The sequence below is a fragment of the Trichosurus vulpecula genome, chromosome 4 (assembly GCF_011100635.1).
Source record: "Trichosurus vulpecula isolate mTriVul1 chromosome 4, mTriVul1.pri, whole genome shotgun sequence".
Taxonomy (NCBI): Eukaryota; Metazoa; Chordata; class Mammalia; order Diprotodontia; family Phalangeridae; genus Trichosurus; species Trichosurus vulpecula.
Genome location: NC_050576.1, coordinates 186,904,195 through 186,922,933, shown reverse-complemented (window position 1 = coordinate 186,922,933; position 18,739 = coordinate 186,904,195). Strand labels below are relative to the sequence as shown.

General features: G+C 48.0%; 1 protein-coding gene across 1 annotated transcript; it reads right to left on the bottom strand.

Annotated features, from left to right (window-relative positions):
* Positions 1 to 787: 787 nt before the first annotated feature.
* GPR179 (G protein-coupled receptor 179) lies at positions 788 to 16,982 on the bottom strand. Its single transcript, XM_036755625.1, has 11 exons — positions 16,210 to 16,982; positions 14,538 to 14,646; positions 11,162 to 11,249; positions 10,136 to 10,371; positions 9,378 to 9,446; positions 8,914 to 9,023; positions 8,300 to 8,538; positions 7,928 to 8,066; positions 7,470 to 7,575; positions 6,807 to 6,953; positions 788 to 5,869 (listed from the first exon to the last, which is right to left on the bottom strand). Exons 1-11 carry the CDS (start codon positions 16,980 to 16,982, stop codon positions 788 to 790), a joined length of 7,098 nt encoding a protein of 2,365 aa, XP_036611520.1.
* Between the last annotated feature and the right edge of the window lie 1,757 nt (positions 16,983 to 18,739).

Genomic DNA, 18,739 nt, shown 5'->3' with positions numbered 1-18,739 from the left:
ACTGTGGGGACCATGTTTCTATCCTGGATATGGGACAGCTCTGTCAGTGTAATAGGGCAGAAATTCTAGGGCAGATGTGGCTGAACCAAGTGTTACAAATTCCTGGTATGGTTTGATTTGTGTGTGTGTGTTCACACAGACATTTGAACTATGCCATTTGTATACTTCAACATAGACCTGGGAGACCTATTGAAAATAGGTGGGGCAGGGACTGCCAACTCCTTCCCAGACCACACCACTGACTGAAATGAGGAATCAAAACTCCGACTCTAATGACAGACACAGAAGGTTGACTGGGAGGATTCTCCAGAGGTGTTTGTCCTCTTGGTGGGAAGGGATAAGTGGGAGACTAAAATTGAGGTGGAAAAGATGTGGTTAATATAACTGGAGAATCAAAACCACTGGAGAATTCAGGTCTGAGTTACGGTAATTCCTTTAAAATCAGTTTGCTTAGGGGCAGCTAGGTGGCATAGAGCTCCACAGTCAGGAGGACCTGAGTTCAAATGCAGCCTTAGACACTTAGCTGTGTGACCCTGGGCAAGTCACTTAACCCCAATTGCCTTTCCCACCCCACCACCGTGAATAAAATCAGTTTTCTTCTGACCCATTTAGAGGGGGCAGATAACCAACTCACAACAGTTTGAAAAAGGCGTTTATTCTTTTTAAAAATCTTTTATTGATACCTTCTGTCTTTTGACAATCATTTCCCACTTCAGGACACTTATTCCTAAACAAAAGCATCTTTATACTTCTTGTAACCCACTTAGCCAATTTGAGAAAGTCAGTCCTAGGGAGAGACAGTTGGTGGGGTGGAGTCACCAGTTTGGCCCTCAGGGGAAGCTGTTCCTTGGCCCTCTGTTGAGGAAGGCTGTTGATCTTTGACCTCTTGGATACTGGCCTCTGAGGTTGAGCCAGCCTCTGGCTTTCCCTCTAGAACATTTTGGGGTCCTCCATCACCTTCAAAAGAACTAACAGTAACCTCAGGGATAGAAATTTTGCTTTCTGGAAGAAAGTCCAGAGGTCTGGGGACCGAAAGGCTAGTTGGTTGACCTTTGACCTCTTGGATACTGGTCTCTGAGATTGGGCCAGCCTCAGGCTTTCCCTCTGGAACATTTTGGGGTCCTCCATCATCTTCAAAAGAACTAACAGTGACCTCAGGGATAGAAACTTTGCTTTCTGGAAGAAGACAGCCCAGAAGTATGGGAACTGAAAGGCTAGATTGCTTCTCTTGGACTGTTAGTGGGATTTCTGCTTCAGTTTCTTCTGAAGCCTGAGGGGCAGGTTTCCTAGGCAGGGTTCCTGTCCCTTCCCAGGGACAGATTTCTGCCAGGACACCCTCCAGCTTACTTCCTCCTAGTTCCATACCTTCCCAAGGGCATACCTCTGCCATTATGCTCCCTATGCTGCCCTGGCAAGGGGCTTTGGTTTTGTCTGGCTGAAGGAAACCACCCCCTTGGTCTGTACTCTCCCAAGGACAGACTTCTTGGCTAAATTTCTCTGTTTCTAAAATATGTTCTCCAGTCTCTCTGGAGCTCACTTTTCTAGGTGTTTTTCCCTTCAGTCCTTGGAACTCTGCATCTGTACCCTCTGCCCCTTTGCTCATCTCCCAGGGGCAGATCTCTGCTTTCCCAGTGGGATGAGGATCCTCTGCTTTGCTTGAACTCATCTTGCCCTCTGTACCTTCAAATACCTGGGAACCAGCTTTGGGTCCAGTAGTGTCATGAGGATCTGTTTGGGAGGGGGTATCCCCCAGGTCTGTGCTCTCCCACAGATAGACTGTCTCTTGCTGTCGGATTAGCCTCCCTTGTTTTTTATGTGTAGTGACAATCACAGCTTGGGTGTCTGATGTTTTAGAGGGTTTTCTTTTTTCCTGTTGAGATTCCCTGCCTTGATCCTGCCTGTCTGTCACTTCCTCACTTGGTCCTTCACCCACTTCCCAAGGACAGATTTCTGCCACATTGCTTTCTGGCACATCAACTTGTGGCTCAGTGGCTTCCCACGGACACACCTGAGTCACCCTACCCCCAACACTACCAAGTATTTGGGAGCTGATAGTGCCCTGCGTGTCTGCTTGGTTGGACAGACCCCCTGAATCTGAATCCTCCCATGGACAGATGGATTCCCTTGCTGCAATGGGTGTGATTTCTTCTCTAGAAGGGTGATGTTGAGTCTCTGCAGATATCCCTTTCTCAAGGGTTGCCTGATCTCTCTTTAGGTATTCTCCATCTGTTTCCTTTCCCAGTCTCCCTTTCTCTATTGTTTTGTCACTCACTTCCCAGGGACAGATCTCTGCTTTCTTGTTGAAAGTATCCTCTTCTACCTCCCAGGGACATACTTTGGCTACTTTGCTGTCAGATGACTGGGAGGTCACTGGGGCTTGAGCTGAGTACATGCTGTCATCCCAAGGACAAATAGATTCCTGCTCTTGACTTGGCTTTGCTGCTTGTTTTGACATTTTACCTCCCAGCTCTCCAGAGCTCCCATTTTCCAGAGTTTTCCCTCTATCCTCTTTGGATTCCCCATCCTGTCCCAGTTCCCTGTTCTCACTTGCTTCTTTGTTTACCTCCCAGGGACAGATCTCTGCCTTTGCACTGGATAAAGCTGCCTCCGCCTCCCATGGACACACATCAGCTGTTCTGCTCCCCACAGTGCTTAATACCTGCAGACCAGCTTTGAGTTGACCAGTGGCTTGACTGCCTGTTTGTGAGGAGGAGTCCCCTGGGTCCGAGTTCTCCCAGGGACAAGTTGCCTCCCTGTCTGGAATTAGCCTGTCTGTCTTTTCCTGAGCAGGAACAGCTCTTTCTTTGAGTCCTGATTTTCTGAACCCTTTTACTGTATCCCCATGGGAATCCTTAGCTACCTCAATTTCCAAATCGTTTTTCCCTCCACCTACATCTGTTGGCTTCCAGGGTGTATCTACAGTGTCAATAGATATAGTCTGTACTTCCCATGGACAGACCTCAGCTGCCCTGCTTCCCATACTACCTGATACCTGGGACCTGACTGTAGCTTGGTCTATTTTCTGAGGTTCTGTCTTGAGAGAAGATATCTCCCAGGGGCAGACTGCTTCCTGTGTCTCAGTCAGCATATCTAACTTTTTTGAAGCTATAGCAGTTGATTCTTTGGATTCCCCCTTGTTCTCTAGGCATTCCCCTTTATTCTGTTCCACTGCCCTTTTCTCTGCTTCACCTTCACTCATCTCCAAGGGATGGATTTTCCCTTTGGCAGACCCTGTCTTACTTATACTTGGTTCAAGGGCTTCCCATGGACATATCTCTGCTGTCCCACTCCCTGTAAGGCCAGGCACTTTAGCAAGGTCTGACTGTAGAGGAAGGGCCTCTGGGTCTCTGCCTTCCCAAGGACAGGCTGCCTCTCTTTCTCGTTTCTCAGCTTCTTTCCAGGTAGAATCTCCAGCCTCTCCATAGCTCTCTTTTCCAGAGGCCCTTTTCTTTTCTTGTACCAATTCTCCACCGGTGTCTTGGCCTGGTGTCCCTTTTCCAACTGTTTTATTCATCTCCCAGGGACAGATCTCAGCTTTTCTGCTAGACAAATTCTCATCCATTTCCCATGGACACACTTCAGCTACCTTGTTTCCTACACTTTCTGAGAACTCTGAAGTCACTGGGGTCTGCATTGGGCTGGCTGAGGGACCCCTAAAATCTGTACTCTCCCATTCTTCACCCAGTTTCTTTTCACCTTTCCAAAACATTGCTTTCCTGAACATCTGTTTCTCTTCTAGGGAGTGCCTATCTACCTCCTGTGGCAATTTTTCTTTATCTCTTGATCCATCACTCACCTCCCAGGGACAAATCTCTGCCTTGGTGCTGTCTTGTTTATGAGCTTCCACCTCAGTCACTTCCCATGGACATACCTCTGCTGCTGTTCTCCTTATGCTGCCCAGCACCTGGTGGCCATCTTTGGGTCGGCTAGTGTGTTGAGGACCTGGTTGGGCTGCAGGGCCTCCTAGGTCTGTGCTTTCCCAAGGACAGACTGCCTCTCGGTCCTGCAGCTGCTGCTCAGGCTTTTTCTGATCAGTGACCATCATTCCTTTGGGTCCTGACTTTTCAGGGGTTTTCCTCTTTTCCCCTTGGGATCTCTGTTCTTGATCTTGTCCAGAAGTTCCTTTACTCATGTGCCAGGGTGAGGCCTCTGCCTTTAGGCTGTCTGGTTTATCAGCTTCTAGCTCAGGGGCCTCCCATGGACATATTTCAGTTGTTCTGCTGTCTGTGCTGTCAGGCAGCTGAGGACAAGCTTTAACTGGATTCTCATATCTCCCTTTTAGTTCTTTTTCTCGCCCAGGGGTTATCTCAGTTGTCTCGACATCTCTGTTCTTGCTGAAAGGATCCTGTCTCACCTGCCCCTTCCACTTTGCTTTCTCAGGCCCCCTAGGCTTGCCGTCTCGTTCCTTGCTCCCCTCCTGGGGACAGCCAGCCAGCATTCTACTGGTGTGAGTATTCTGCTGGTTCTGGATCGATTCCTCATCATCACAAGGGGCCAAAGCTGCTTGTTTGCTCACCGGTTTGGGCCGGCCTGCCCTCACAGTTCTAGCAACCAACCCAATATCTTCTTCAAAAGCCTTACTCTTCCCTACCCTTTCAGGACTGCCTGCCCCATTCTCTTTCTCCTTGTAGCTGCTCCGGGACTTGGTTAGAGCCTTGATGGCCAGTCCTAGGCTCCGCATGGAACCCTGTTGGATGGGAGTCTTGAGGCTATGGGATTTGGGAAAGATCCTGTGCCTTTCATCATCAGTCTCATTAACATCTCCTTCTGGATGCTCTGTTCCAGCCCCCTCACCTTCTGTAGCCTCTCGCTTCTCCACTGCCACTGCCACAGAAAGGGCTCTAAAGAGCCGGGCTCGGGCTGGGAGACGACTCTCCCCACTACCTGTCCCGGGAGCAGGCTCCTGGGTTGTACTTTCTGCCTTGACTGGTAGTTCTGCGTTTTCCCAAGGGCAGATATAGGTCAGTAAGGTAGGCTCTCGAGCTAGAGCTGGCATTGGGGGTAGGGCAGGGGCTGGAGCTGGAGCCGGAGCCAAAGTTGATGTGGGGGATAGTGTCTGTGAATCTCCCAAGCATGCCCCACCTAAAGCCAGGATGGGTGTGGAGATCTGGTGCCTAATAGGTGAAGGTGGTGGCCACCTCCCCCCTATCTCATGAAGCTTCCCAGAGGCATGGGAACTGTCAACACTGCTGCTCTTTGCAGGTGATGGAGGAGGTGACAGGGAATCTCCTCGAGCCCGCTCTAGTCGCCTGGCTGATGGCCTCCTGGCTGGGCTCCCTGCCCCTGCCTTTCTCCTTTCCTCTCTCTCTAGTGCCAGCCTATAGCTCTCTTCCAGGTAGGCTTGGCTGGCCAAGAGCAGCGCCTTCTCCCTAGAGCCAGCTACTACACTGAGTGATTTCTGCAGAGAGGCAGGTTGTGCCCGGGGTAGCCTCTCTCCCACTGCGAGGTTGTGGGCACTGGCTGACTTGAAGCCAAGAGGAGGAGGCACTTCCATGGAGTCACGGCTTCCTCCCCTTGAAGCCTTCTTTGCCAACTTCCTCCGGAGAAGAGAATCAAGGAGTGGTGGGTCCTGCTCCCTTCGGTGGTCATAGGTGCTGTGAGATTTGCGCAAAGTTGGTGATGGTCTCTCAGGTGTCTGAACCCCAGAACTGAGGAGACGTCGCCGAGAAGAACGAGGAAAGCTGCCTCGACCTGGGGAACTAGGGTCCCGACGTGCCACAGCCTCAGGGAACTCCGCCAGGCACCTCATAAAAGAGCGGCCCAGTCCTCGACGGGAGCTGCCTCTCTTCTTGGGCAGGTGTGGGTTGTTTACTGCCATCTTCTTGGTTTTGTGAACCTCCAGCTGGGCATAGAGCTTCTTTAATTCATCCTGTGTAAGCAGGTAGGATAATTTAGCTAAAGATGAAGTACACCACACAGGTGTGCCCCTGTCCCTTTTTTCCTTTCTCTAAATCAGAACTGCCTTCATATAGACTCTTAAGTGGCAAAATCTTCCCTCTGCTTAGCCATGCTCTCTTCCAAATTTTTGCTTGAAATTTCTTCCATAAAGCCTTCCCTGGCCAATCCCCACTAGCTTCTGATAGCTGTTTGACAGTAGGTCCATCCAAACCTAGAGTCGGCTTGTACAGTCATCACTCACTAGCTGTGTGACACAGTACAAGAAGCTCTTGACCCAGGAGTCTGGAAGGCTGAGCCCTAGCCCCTGAGCTGCTGCCAACAACTGTGGCCTCAGGCAGTTTACTCCTAGGTTTCAATTCCCCCTTCTTGGGTGAGTTGGGGGTCAGGGTGATTTCATTGCAGATTGGCAGCCTCTAGCCTTAGAGAATTACCTGGTTATCGTGATACAGGCATAATAGATGTGAAAGGACTTTGAACAAGATTTAATGGAATCTTGCGTTGCTATCAAATGGTCCTCATTTTAATGACACCCTAACTTCAATAACAGTGACCTCCTGTGTTCTTTGAGCAAAGAACTGTTTTAAGTGATCTAGTTTAGCAATAGAAAGGGTAGAAGTGAGACCTCAAGAAGAGCTTACTGTTGGATATAGGAGGGAGTGATGGAGGAATCATCCAAAGGCCAGGTTTAACTTCACAGTGAGGCATACATAGTTAGTACTTTTGCTGGGAGCATTCATTGTGGGGAGGACTAGCAACAAATGACTGTGTTGAGATGAAGGAAGAGCATGGAGGGAAAAGGTATTTGGGTGAAGAGCATCAGGGAAAGGGAACCATGGTTACTCAGCTGGTTTACTCCAGCCAGTTCCAATTAGCTAACATCTAAAGGAGATGAGGAGAGCAGTACACACCCGAATGTCTCCAGGGTCAAGACTGCATTCACTCCAAGCAGAAGCAATGCTGCTGTTGAGGCAGGAGCCTGATCTTTGCAGGTCCAGCTCATCCTCATAGACCTCAGCTGCAATCTCCTCCCGGGGAGGGACCCCTGGGTTCAGGAACTATAGTTGATAGAGTAGAGAGAAAAAGGTTTCCTTCCCTCCAGACTTCCCTCCTTCTCTGTTCTGTCTCACCTCCTCCCATATATTCCCTTTGCTCTGCCCTTTGCTCCATTTTCCTTTGATCTTCAGGTAACTCCGAGAAGAATCAAATTATAAGCCTGAGTTGGGACTAATGCCAGGTTCTCCTTATATAGACCTTCTTAAGAGCTGTCTCTTCATTAGGAACAGCCTTATGATATATTTTTTTCAGATCCTACCAATCCACTGAAAGTATCACCATCACACCTGGCCCAAGGGTCTCCAAGACTTAAATTTTTTTCCCCCAAGTATTAGAAAGACATAGGGGTGGAGATTGTTTTCTCCTTCCATCAGATGCTATTATTCCTTTCCATTTCTTAGGCCTTGCCTTCATACCACTTACCTTATTTTATCTTTACCATTTACTAGGACAGGGGCAGGCAAAGGAAAAAAATAAGAGAATGCCAGGAGGGAGGTAAGCAGGCTAGGAGGCTTCACCTTGGGGATAAAGAGCAGAGCCAGAGTCGTCGTGACTGTGCCATGGGTGTGGATAAAGAAGAGAAGTAGGGTCCAGTCTGGGTGTAAGGAGGGGACCAAGATGAACCTGTGAATTGAGTGAGAACAGGAAGCTATAGAGATGAGTAGACTATCTCCCCTCTACTCCCATGTTTCATTGGTTTCCATGTCCTCCATATTGGGTATGGGAGTACCCCATATTTTGCATATTTTAACACCCTTTCCTTCAAGGCTTAGCTTAAGTTCCATGTCCATGAAGCCTTCTAGACTACTCTAGAAGACTAAAATAAATGACTCATCCCACCTAATTTGGCTTTCCTTTTGAATTAAAACATTTAGTTTGTACCACTCGATACAGTACTTAATTATATGTTCTTGTGTTGATCATCATTATTTTATGTATCTCCTCACCTCAAATATAATTGAGGAAGTATCCTCACCTGGCTGCATGGAAGGCAGCAGAGACCAGAAGCTCATTGTGTAGAGCAATACCCATGTAGCGTGGCTCATGAAAGGCAGAGGGCACTGCCCGGGTGGCATAACAGAGGAAACTGCCCCAACAGAGGAGGAGCATCTCAGCTTGGAGGGAAAAGAGTCAGAGGCTGGGACACATTTGTCAACAACCGAGATCAAAGTGTCTAATACTCTTATTGGGGTGTGTGCATGGGGAGGTGGGTGGGGGAGAGACACTGACAAGGATAAGTTGGGGGACATTAAGGAGAAAAAAGTCTGAGGTTAGGCTGATGCTAAGAAGGGGAGGTTGAAGGATTTAGAGAGGGGTTCAGGCTGGGGACAGGAATAGGGCATCTCACCCACAACCATGATGTAATCCCAGCGATCATAGTGGCAAAGATAAAAGTGACGGCCAGCAGATGTGTGACCACGAATAACCAGGGGTGCATGCTGGGCCCCCCTTTCCAGAGTGCCTACTGTCCAGGCTGCCAGGAAACACAGAACCAGGAGCAAGAGAAGACCAAGGCGCCTCAGCAGCCGGCCACTGCTCAGGTGAGGCCCCCGCTGAGCTGTTCTAGACAGGAACAGTTGTAGTACTCTGTAGGGAAAAGAAGAGTCATCCCTCTCCGAGCAGGTAAACTTAACTGTGATGGAAGAGGCCTGAGGGCAGAGGAGTAGCTTATAGAGTGATGGGGAGGGGCTTGAGGATGTAAGGTGGGGCTATATAACGGGATGGGGACAAGCTTGACAATAGAGCTGGGTGGCTTGTATGGTGATGGGAAGAGGCTGGAGGACCAAGAGGGAGATTATGTAGTGATGGAGTCAGAAAAGCAGGATGATCGTTCTGGGGTCAACATTTGAGAAACGCTTCCTCACAGTGCAAGAAATGGGTTGTGCTTTCTGATAAATACCGGCACCAGAAGACTGGGTGGGGGGAGCTGGAGTTGAGGCGGTCTTTGCCCTCAGGTGCTACCTGTAAAGCTTGAGGGTGATGGTCCCATAGACAGTGACAAAGCCAAGCAGCCTCACCCACCGAAGAACTATGCATCGGAATGTGCTTGGCTTGAAGTAGAGGATGAAGACCTGAGGCAGAGAGGATGGAGAGTCAGGATCTGGGACAGCTATTGTTAACTTCTAGGTTGAGGTTTTTTTTTTTTCCTGTTTACACCTCCTCCCCCCAGCCCCCTGCCCCGGCCATTCCATCCCTTCACAGTTTGGGGTACTCTAAGGGAACCAGAATATGGAGTAGTCCCCCTCCCCATGATAGTTCCTAGCTGCTTGGAGAGAGGGAGGTTGGTTAGGACAGGAAACACGGAGATGCAGAGTCCTAAGGACATGGTAAAGACCATTAGAAAAGGGAAGGGATATGAACACCTAGGCAGGCAGGGGGAAGTGAGGGTAGGAGTTAGGGTACCCAAGCCCTGGCCATAAACTCACAGGGAAGTAGAGCAACAGAGATCCAAAGAGAATGGTCTCCAGTAATATGACTCCAGATGCTCGGATCGTCTACAAGCCCCAGAGAAGAAGAAGGTTTTTGTGAGCAGGCATGGCACTGGGCAGGATGGATTGGGGCTCTCAGTTTTACAGCAGCCAGTGGTATCCTCCCACCTAAATGTCCTCAGGCTATTTCTGTCCATGCCCCACCCATGGCTTTGCCCCTGTCATTAATCCCAGTGAGGTGATGAAGTAGTTTGAGCACTAAGCCAGCCTAAAGTTAGGAAGACCTGATTTTCAATCCTGCCTCAGACACTTGTAGTTGCGTGACCCTGGGAAATGCATTGAACTGCAATGAAATGCCTGTCTCAATTTCCTTGACTATAAAATGGGGATAATTGCACCTACTTCACAGGGCTGTGAATGAAATACTTGTAAAGCACTTGGCACGTAATAGGTGTTTAATGCTTGTACTCTTCCCTTCCTACCCTTTCAGTTCCCAGCCACAGCTCTGGCCCATCCTTATTGTCATCAGCAGACCTCTCCCCACAATTCCATTTTTCCCACTTCCAATCCTAGCCCCACCAACTCACAGTACTAGGTAGCCTGGTCTCTAACTCCCTACTCTTCCCAGATTGGACAACAATGATCTCATCTGGACATGGGCCCATTCAACATTGTTAGGGGTCCTAGAGAAAATGTGCCTTGTTGGGAGTATGATGTTGGAAAAAAGGAATTGATAAGAAAGAACTCAGGCTTGCCTTGCTCCTGCGGCAGTGGTAGGAAATCAGCATGCTGAGAAAGACGGCCAACATACAGCAGGCTTGGCAAACCAACACAGCTGCTCTGAGCACCTGTGTCTCCTCCACCAGGCACGGTGTGGCATCCACGCAGCTGGCACAGCCTTCTGGGCATGGATGGCACCGAAGCAATTGACTGGAACTGCCTTGGGGAGCCCTGTACTGCCCCATGGGCTCTGCATTGCTCTCACCTTCCCCTGTAAGAAAGGCTCCAAGGATGTGAAGGAGAGGTGCTAGGCATGAGTCCCCCATCTTAAGGTTTCCTACCTAATGTCCTACCAATACCTCCCTTTCCCCACTATCATGGGGCCACCCTATTTCCCCTTCTTTTTGGCAGGCCGTGATCAAGTGGGGTGATGATGTAGAACCCTTTATAAACATCTCTGTGGAGATGTTTTAGACAATGGAAGTGAAAGAGAGGGGTCCCTGCTGGTCCATATCTCATTTGACCTCCAAAGATACACCCGTTCTCTGCTCCCATTCCTGCCTTCCATCTCTACACTTTCTTTTCAGCCATTTTGCCCTTTCCCAACCCCTACTTTGGTTCCCACAGGAACTTCAGGCTCTTCCCCTCTTTTTCTTCTCCCAGGATGTGCTCCTAGCCTCTACTCTTTTCTTCCCCACAGTGCTTTCTCAATCAATAAATATTTATTAAGTGCCTACACTAACCAAGCACCAGTGATACAAAAAGAGGTAAAAGACAGTCCCTGCCCTCAAAGAGCTTACAGTCCAATGAGGGAGACAACATGAAAATAGATCTATACAAAGCAAGCCATATACAGGATAAATAAGAAATAATTAACAGAAGGAAGCCCTACAACGAAGGCTTCCAATAAAAAGCGGGGAAGGGGTTAGTTGGGACTTTTTGGAAATCAGAATGGTCATCAGTAGGCAAAACTGAGGAGGGAAAGTGTTCCAAGCGTGGTTGAGATTAGGTGGCTCCAACCTAAGGAAAAAGACACTGTTGGCAAGATCTGAGGTACCTACCCATGGGGAGACTGGGTCCATAGAAGCCTGGTCGGCAGCGGCAAAGGTAGCGGCCAAGGATAAAACCATGACTCTCCAGGGGGACACACTGCAAAGAGAGTTTTTGTCTCTAGGTAATCCCCCCCCACCCCCCCACAGGAATACCATCAAGATCCAGCTGCTCTATAGGGAATTCTTTTTTTCCCCAGTCATACTTCCCCTCCCCTATATCCCTTCTGTCCCTGCCTGTGGCCTGAAGGTTAGGAATCAGGGGGCAGTCTTTTGCCCTCCTTATAAAGGAAGCCTATCTCTTATTTCAATGGATTCCTAATCCAGCCTCCTTGGCCAAGGGGTAAATAACTTCCTTTTTCTGGGGACATATGACTTCAGTGAAAGACTGCACATCCCATCAGGAATGATGCCAGGAGACTGGGAGGCCAAAGCCAGACTTTTATTTCTCCTCCATTCCTCAGTCTGTCCAAAATAAGGAAAGAATATAATCAAGTCTGATAGATGATCAAGGTCATCCCCAAATCTAAATCTTCATCTCTAATCTCTGCCCAGAGCTCTACCCTCAGTTTCCATCTCGTACTCTACCTCACAGAAGTCAAGGAACAAATGCTTGTTGACTTGACCTCTCCTTCCTCAAAATGTTTATGTCCTTCCCTCTACTTCCTCTATTTCTTTTGATGACCATACATAGGTACAAAGACTCTAACCCTTGTTTATCTTTGACTCTTCCCTCACATGGTCACATGAGTCCAGAAAAGGGGACAAATTTGAGAGTTGTAGAGGAAGTAACATCCATAAGATTTGGGCAAGTAAGAAAGAAGAGTCCTGAGCTTGTGGACCTGGGTGACTAGAAGAAATGGAGGTCTGGGACATTTTGAGTTTTAGATGCCTGCTAGACATGCATATGGAGAGCTGACTCCAAGTCACCTTTCCTATTGTAGCTTATGTTATTCCCCTTCTTTATGTCAGTCAAACAGCACTGCTCACCATTCCATCTTCTCATCTTGCCCTCTATTTTTTTTCTATGCCTTTGTTCACAAAGCCCTTGTCTAGAATATGCCCTTTCCTTTGCCTTGAAATCTCTTCTTTCCCTCAAGGGGGGCACCTAGGTGGCACAGTGGATAGACCACTGGCCCTGGAGTCTGGAGGACTTGAATTCAAATCCAGCTTCAGATACTTGACTTACTAGCTGTGTGACCCTGGGCAAGTCACTTAACCCCAATTGCCTCTCCAAAATTCACTTCTTAAAGAGGCCTATTCACTGAATGGACGTTACCTCACTCAAAGTGAGAACCTGAAAAGACCTTAGCCTGAAAGGGCCACAGTCTCCCAATGCATCCTGGGCCATCACCAGTTGCCCTGGTGAATATCAGACCACTGGACCCAGATGGCTCTGAAGGAGAAAGTAAGGCTGGTGACCTTGCACAGTCCTCCCTCACTCAAATCAAAGTCAACTGCAAGTCATGTCATCATTTCCCTGATGTCATAGTCTTCTTCGAGAAGGAAGGACAAATACACACATTCCCTCAAGGATTGGTTCTATCATCTCCTCAATGAAAGCCTCCCTGATTTTCCCAAAAGAAAATGATCTTTTTCTTATCAATATTCGCATAACACTCTGTCTTGACTTCTATTTTTTGCTTCCATATTCTTTATTGTCATCGTTTGTGTCTTTCCCTCCATTAAATTGGAAGCTCCATGAGGGTAGGTCAGCGTCTTATTTTATAGCTCTTTCCTCAAAGCCTAGTATAGTACCATGCATATAATAAGTATCTTTTGGGGGCAGCTAGGTGGCGCAGTGAGTAGAGCACCAGCCCTGGAGTCAGGAGGACCTAAGTTCAAATCCGGCCTCAGATACTTGACACACTTTCTAGCTGCATGACCTTGAGCAAGTCACTTAACCCCAATTGCCCTGCCTTCCCTCCTCCAAAAAAAAAATAGGTATCTTTTGATTGAATTTGGTGAAGTAATTCAGCAAGATGGAACTGGAAGGGTCTTTGCCCAACCTCTGACAGTATCCCAAAAGAGAAATAAATGATAGAAGAGAAAAGAAAGATGAGGGAGAGACTGCACTCTCATTGGCTCAATGGGATAGAGCAATGATAATGAAATCGAGATCATAGTAAAAACTATGTCCCTGTCTTAGCCACTTACTTTCCATAGAATTTGGCTGTTGTCTATTCCTAAGGAGAGTAATCCAGTTGTCTCACACATTGGAGACTACAGATGTCCCCCAGATATGGATGATTCAGAATCAGCCCATCCCTTTTTCTGAAGAAACCACTCAAATCACACACCCTACTGATGAGTCAGATCATCTTTGTAAAGGAAGAGTAATCCCAGGTGTACCCACCAAATGTATACACACTCCAGTTAGCTCATAACTGTAATGTCTTTGCCTGTTCAGGAAATAAAGTATGTATATATATCTTGGGACACTCACTTTTGGGGGGACACTCTGTACGTGGGTACATACCCTCATCTCTATTGCATTTTAGAGACATCTCCATTGGAATGAAGGCCTTGGGTTGACTTCTGTCCAAGGCAGATATGAGATTTGCTAGAATCAGGGATCATAGAATTTGAACTGGGAGAGACCTTAGTCTGAACCCCACATTTTTCAGATGAGGAAACTGAAGCCCAAAGGGGTTAAACAGGTGGCCTGAGGGTCACAAAAACAGGAAATGGCAGAGCTGGGTTTTGAGCCCAGGTCTCCTGACTCTAAATCAATTAATTAACAAGCATTTATTAAGTACCGACTCTGTTCTGGGCACTGTTCTGAATGCAAAGGATATGAAGACAATCTACACGTTCATGGAATCAATACTCTTCCTCTATATCGTGTTTATTCAGAATAAATATGAGGTAGGTCTTTGGAATTCCTGGACTTCCTCTCTGGAGTTGCAGAGATAATTCTTTAGACTCAACCATCACCTCTTCTCCACTCCATTACTCATAATGCCTTAGTATTGATGTCCATAGTTGCCAGCCTGTTCTTTTATCCTTTTTTCTGTGTCTATATGTTTCTCTATAGTCTGTATTCTGTCCCCCCCAGTCACCAGGAAGGGTCCCTGGTAGGGAACAGACCCTGAAGCATTGAGAGGGAGTATGCACGGACACATCGGCGGCTTTAGGGGAAATAGTTGCGGACAGAGCACAAATAGGCTCTCTTGAAATCCTCTCTCCTATTCCCCACTGGACACTCTGGGCTCATCACTATGGTCTCAGTTCAAACTGTGGGAGCTGAAATTTCAGCTTGTTTCTGCTGCTTCTGGTAGTATAGATGATGGGAAAAGGAAACGGGACATGAACTGAAATCCTGGGACAGGGAGTCCCCCCCACCACACACACATATCCACCCACCCCAACTCCAATCTGTTCGTACCTGGGTGCTATTGAGGTCACACTGGTGTGTATTGGAGAACCAGCCAGGGCCACTGGCACATTGATCAATGTCCACACTCTGAAGGTCCACATCCATCCGTACCAACCCCCTGAAGCAGAAAGGGTGGGGAATGGAACACCTTCCTCCTGGCCATGCTTCTATGGGAGAGTCCCTTCCCTATCAGGGACATAACTCTCTCCCATGATGCTCCATACCCCCTACTCCCACCCCTCCCTGAGCTTTTCTGCTGCTTTGATGCCTCCCTAAGATCTCTGATGAGTTTGGGGATGAAAGGGGAATTTTGGTTGGGACAGATGGAACTGGGCTGTAATCTCTCCCAGTCCATGTCTAGGGGAAAGGAAGAGTCTAAGTCTGGTGGAGTTAGGCACCACCAATCGGAGGGGTTCAGTCTGGAGGGCTGAGACTCTGTCAGGAAAGGATTTACACATTTACTCAATGATCCATGCAAACACACACACACAAACATTACCTTCTCCCTCTCCCCAAGTCAGGAATATGTTAATTGTCACCAAGAATGGAGGATGAATCAGAGCACCCCTGAGCTCCTACTGAGCTGTTCACACTCTAGTTCCTAGCTCTGGGCAAATAGGAGAGGGCTGGGCACAGGAGAGTCGAGTGCCTGTTAAGCAGAGAGGCATCCTGCTTGGAGAGAGGGTAAAGTGGGGGAGCCAACAACCAGAAATGAAATGAACACCTGGGATGACTTCCCTGCCCTATCCAAGGCTGTGACCATGAAATCCTTGCCTCACTTATCCAGCAGCTGTTCGAGTGCTCAGGTGTTCCAGGTTCTCTGCTTGATTTGGTGGACCTTTGTCATGGGTTGTGACAAAGCTGGAGAAGGATGGGGTGGGTCAGTTGTTAAGGGGTATCAGGTGCTCCATTGGTAAAAACAGAGCAGATCTGATCATCTTCTTGGTCAATGGGCACTACACTGTACAGTAAGATTGGGAACCTGAGATACTGAAAAAAGTCCAAAAGGATTTGGAAGCTGAGGCAGCTTCCAGAAAGGATGAGCCTCCTAGAACTTGATTGGCCTTGGGAAGGTCCTTTCTCAGAGTTTTAGTGGTCAAGTGACAACTTCTACGCTAGCTCCCTGTGTAGCTTGGAATTTAGGGCTGTATATGGTCATTATTTTTTTCCTTTCCTCTGATCTTCCATACAACAGAAAAGTCCTCACCTGATTGCACACATCTCTACACCAAAGATAAGTGGACATGCATCTGTATATACAGACTTACAGACACATGAACATATGGGCAACTGCACATACTTGTACAAGCCTGCAACAAACCTATGCAAATATAGCTATATTCGTGAACAAATCCAAGCATGAATATGAATGCACATAAATATTTGTTGATTGCTATGCAAATATGTAGGCCAGCATGAGTAGGTAGATAAGTTATACATCTAGACAAAATTGTGTCCTATATTCCTGTATCTACACCCATACATAGATTCCAAAGTATATATATATATATATACACATATACATATACACATACCAGTATGCACATTTGCACACCCATATATGTATATATCTTACATATATATATATACATTTTACTTATATAAATAGCATACATGCATATATACATATATATGTATACATGTTATTTATACGCAGATGTACAAGTAAAAACATACTCACCTGACCTCAGGACTGAGATCGGGCTTGAGCCCATAGAAGGTGGTAGAAAGCTCAATTAGCCAGCCAGGTCGGAGTTGACCCCCTTGACACTCCAGAAAGGGGGGTGAGAGGTGAACATGACTTGTGTCACCCACATACCCATCCCCCCGTGGCCATTTCGGGCTGTCCAGGCTACCCAGGTCATTGCTTAGCACCCGCTTTCTTAGGCCCATGGTGACCCCAACACCAGCTGGCCTTGCTTCCTGGACTCTGGCCATTGACAAATCCTGCAAGAGTGTCTCCTCTCCTGTCCTGGTGGCTCGAAGTGCCAGCTGAGGCAAGGTAGCACCAGGAGCTGGATTGAAAGTCAATGATGCCCGGTATGCCTTTGGGTCACCCTCAGCCACACTTCGTACCAATGCTTGGTACCACTCTATATCTTCCTCCACACTGGATTCCCGGATGTCATTGGCCTGGAGCAACATGTTGAGGAAATTTGCTGCCTGTGCCAAGGTACCTGCAGCTCCCTGGAGGATTTGTGGGAGTCCCAGGCTGACCCTGGCTCCTTGTGCCTCGTAGCGCCCACTGCAGTTGGCTCCAGCCAGTTTCTGGGCATCCCCAGAGTAAAGGAAAGCCAAAGCTGCCTCTGCCCCTTCTGGAGGTGCCCAAGTGGGTACAGCTCCTAGTTTGCCTTGGGAAGCCAGGAGGGGTAGAGATCGAGGGTCTCGGGGACCACCCAGGGCCCAGTCACAGAAGAAACACCAGCTCAGTAGCCCCCAAATGCCAGGGACCATCACCTGTGCCCTGATGCTTACCCTCATGCCAACTGCAATGGCTTGCCCAACCTCTGAGAGACTTCAGTATCTAGGTCCTCTGAGGAGGTGAACAATTCAGGAAACTCTGGGAAGAAGCTGGCTCCAACCTAGAGAGATTATTATCTTCATGCGTGCTGAAAATGTGCCTTCCCCTCTTGCTCTCCCCGTCTCTCTCTATCTCTGTCTCAGGCTCGATCTATCTCAGCTGTTTTTCCTTTTTCGTTAAACAACGTCACAGTCTGGCTCCTGGACGTAGGCAAAGGGGCCCTGCCCCTTCTCACTCTCCAAGCACCTCCCCACTCAGATACACTTAATCCTGGCATAACATGACACCCCCCCCCCCAATTCAGCCTACCCCCCCCCCCCATCCGAACATCTGCTCCAAATAGAGATAGACACAGATGGGATGGAAGGCAAGAGAGGTGGAAGGAGAATAGTCAGGAATTCTCTGTCTCTCTCTCTCTCTGTCTCTGTCTCTGTCTCTGTCTCTCTCTCTCTCTGTCTGTCTCTCTCTCTCTCTGTCTCTCTCTCTCTCTCTGTCTCTCTCTCTCTCTCTCTCCCCCTCTCCCTCTTTCCCTCCTCCACTCCCCTCTGTCTCCCTCTCTCCCTCCCTCCCTCCCGCTCTCTTGCTCCATTAGGAGAAATGGGCAAATCCGGGATGGGGAGCCATAGCAACCATGGGTGAGCTGATGCCCCCCCCCCCTTTCCCCACACCTATGCTCTACTCAGCCTTGTGGCAGGAATTGTATCAGGCTTGATGAACACCCAGGTTGTGTCCCCAGGCAAGCCACTCTTGCCTCTTCCCTCCCCTAAATTTGGAGATGGGGGGGTGGGGTTGGGGAAGGGTTGGAATTGCTTTTGGAACCAGGGATCTTAGCAATAATAATAACATAGCTAAACAGCATTTTAAGGTTTGCAAATTTCTTTCTTCACCACAACCCTGTAAAGTAGTTAGTGAAAACATCACTGCCCTTATTCACTGGAAATCATCTGTTGTGTCCAAACAACATGTACCGATGCATTTGTTAGAATGCATGGACATTTTCATTTTACAAATGTGGACACTGAGACTCAGAAAGGTGGAATCACTAGCCTAATATCCCCCAGCTAGTAAGAAGCATCTGAATCGCAACTTAATCCTCACTCCTGACTCGCTCCACCACAACACACCATAATGAGAATAGAACTAGAAGGAATCTTCTAAACATCTTTGCTTTATGAAGGAGGAAACTTGAGCCCAGAAAAGATGACACTTGCCCAAGGCCATGCAACAGGTGGAGAGCAAAGCCAGGACTAAAACCCAGGTGTTTTAATGTTTTTTTCTACTCAACCACAAACTGCAGCTGCTGCTGCAAATGATAATTATAATAATGATGTCACGATGAGGTAGCAAAGAGACATAAAGGGATCTTTTCATGGTTTTAGAAGTTAGAATGTAAGCTCCTTAAGACCAGGGACTTCCCCACCCCATCTCCTCTCTTCCTCCCTTCCTTCCTCCCTCCCTCCCTCCCTTCCTTCCTTCCTCCCTCCCTCCCTCCCTTCCTTCCTCCCTCCCTCCCTTCCTTCCTTCCTCCCTCCCTCCCTTCCTTCCTTCCTTGCTTTTCTTCCTTCCTTTCTTCCTTTTTAGCGTTTAGTAGGCACTTAATAAATACAATCTGTCAATCAACTGATTTTACGTTCATATTCTCTCTCTCCTTCTTCCTTTGTTGGTTTTTATCTTGTGATGCCAATGTTCC

Coding starts and splice junctions, on each gene's coding strand:
- GPR179 (XM_036755625.1), bottom strand. CDS start 16,982: ATGGTCCCTGGCATTTGGGGGCTACTGAGCTGGTGTTTCTTCTGTGAC. Junction 14,647..16,209: donor GATCTCAGTCCTGAGGTCAG/GTGAGTATGTTT, acceptor TTTCTGCTTCAG/GGGGTTGGTACGGATGGATG. Junction 6,954..7,469: donor CTCTGCTCTTTATCCCCAAG/GTGAAGCCTCCT, acceptor TATCAACTATAG/TTCCTGAACCCAGGGGTCCC.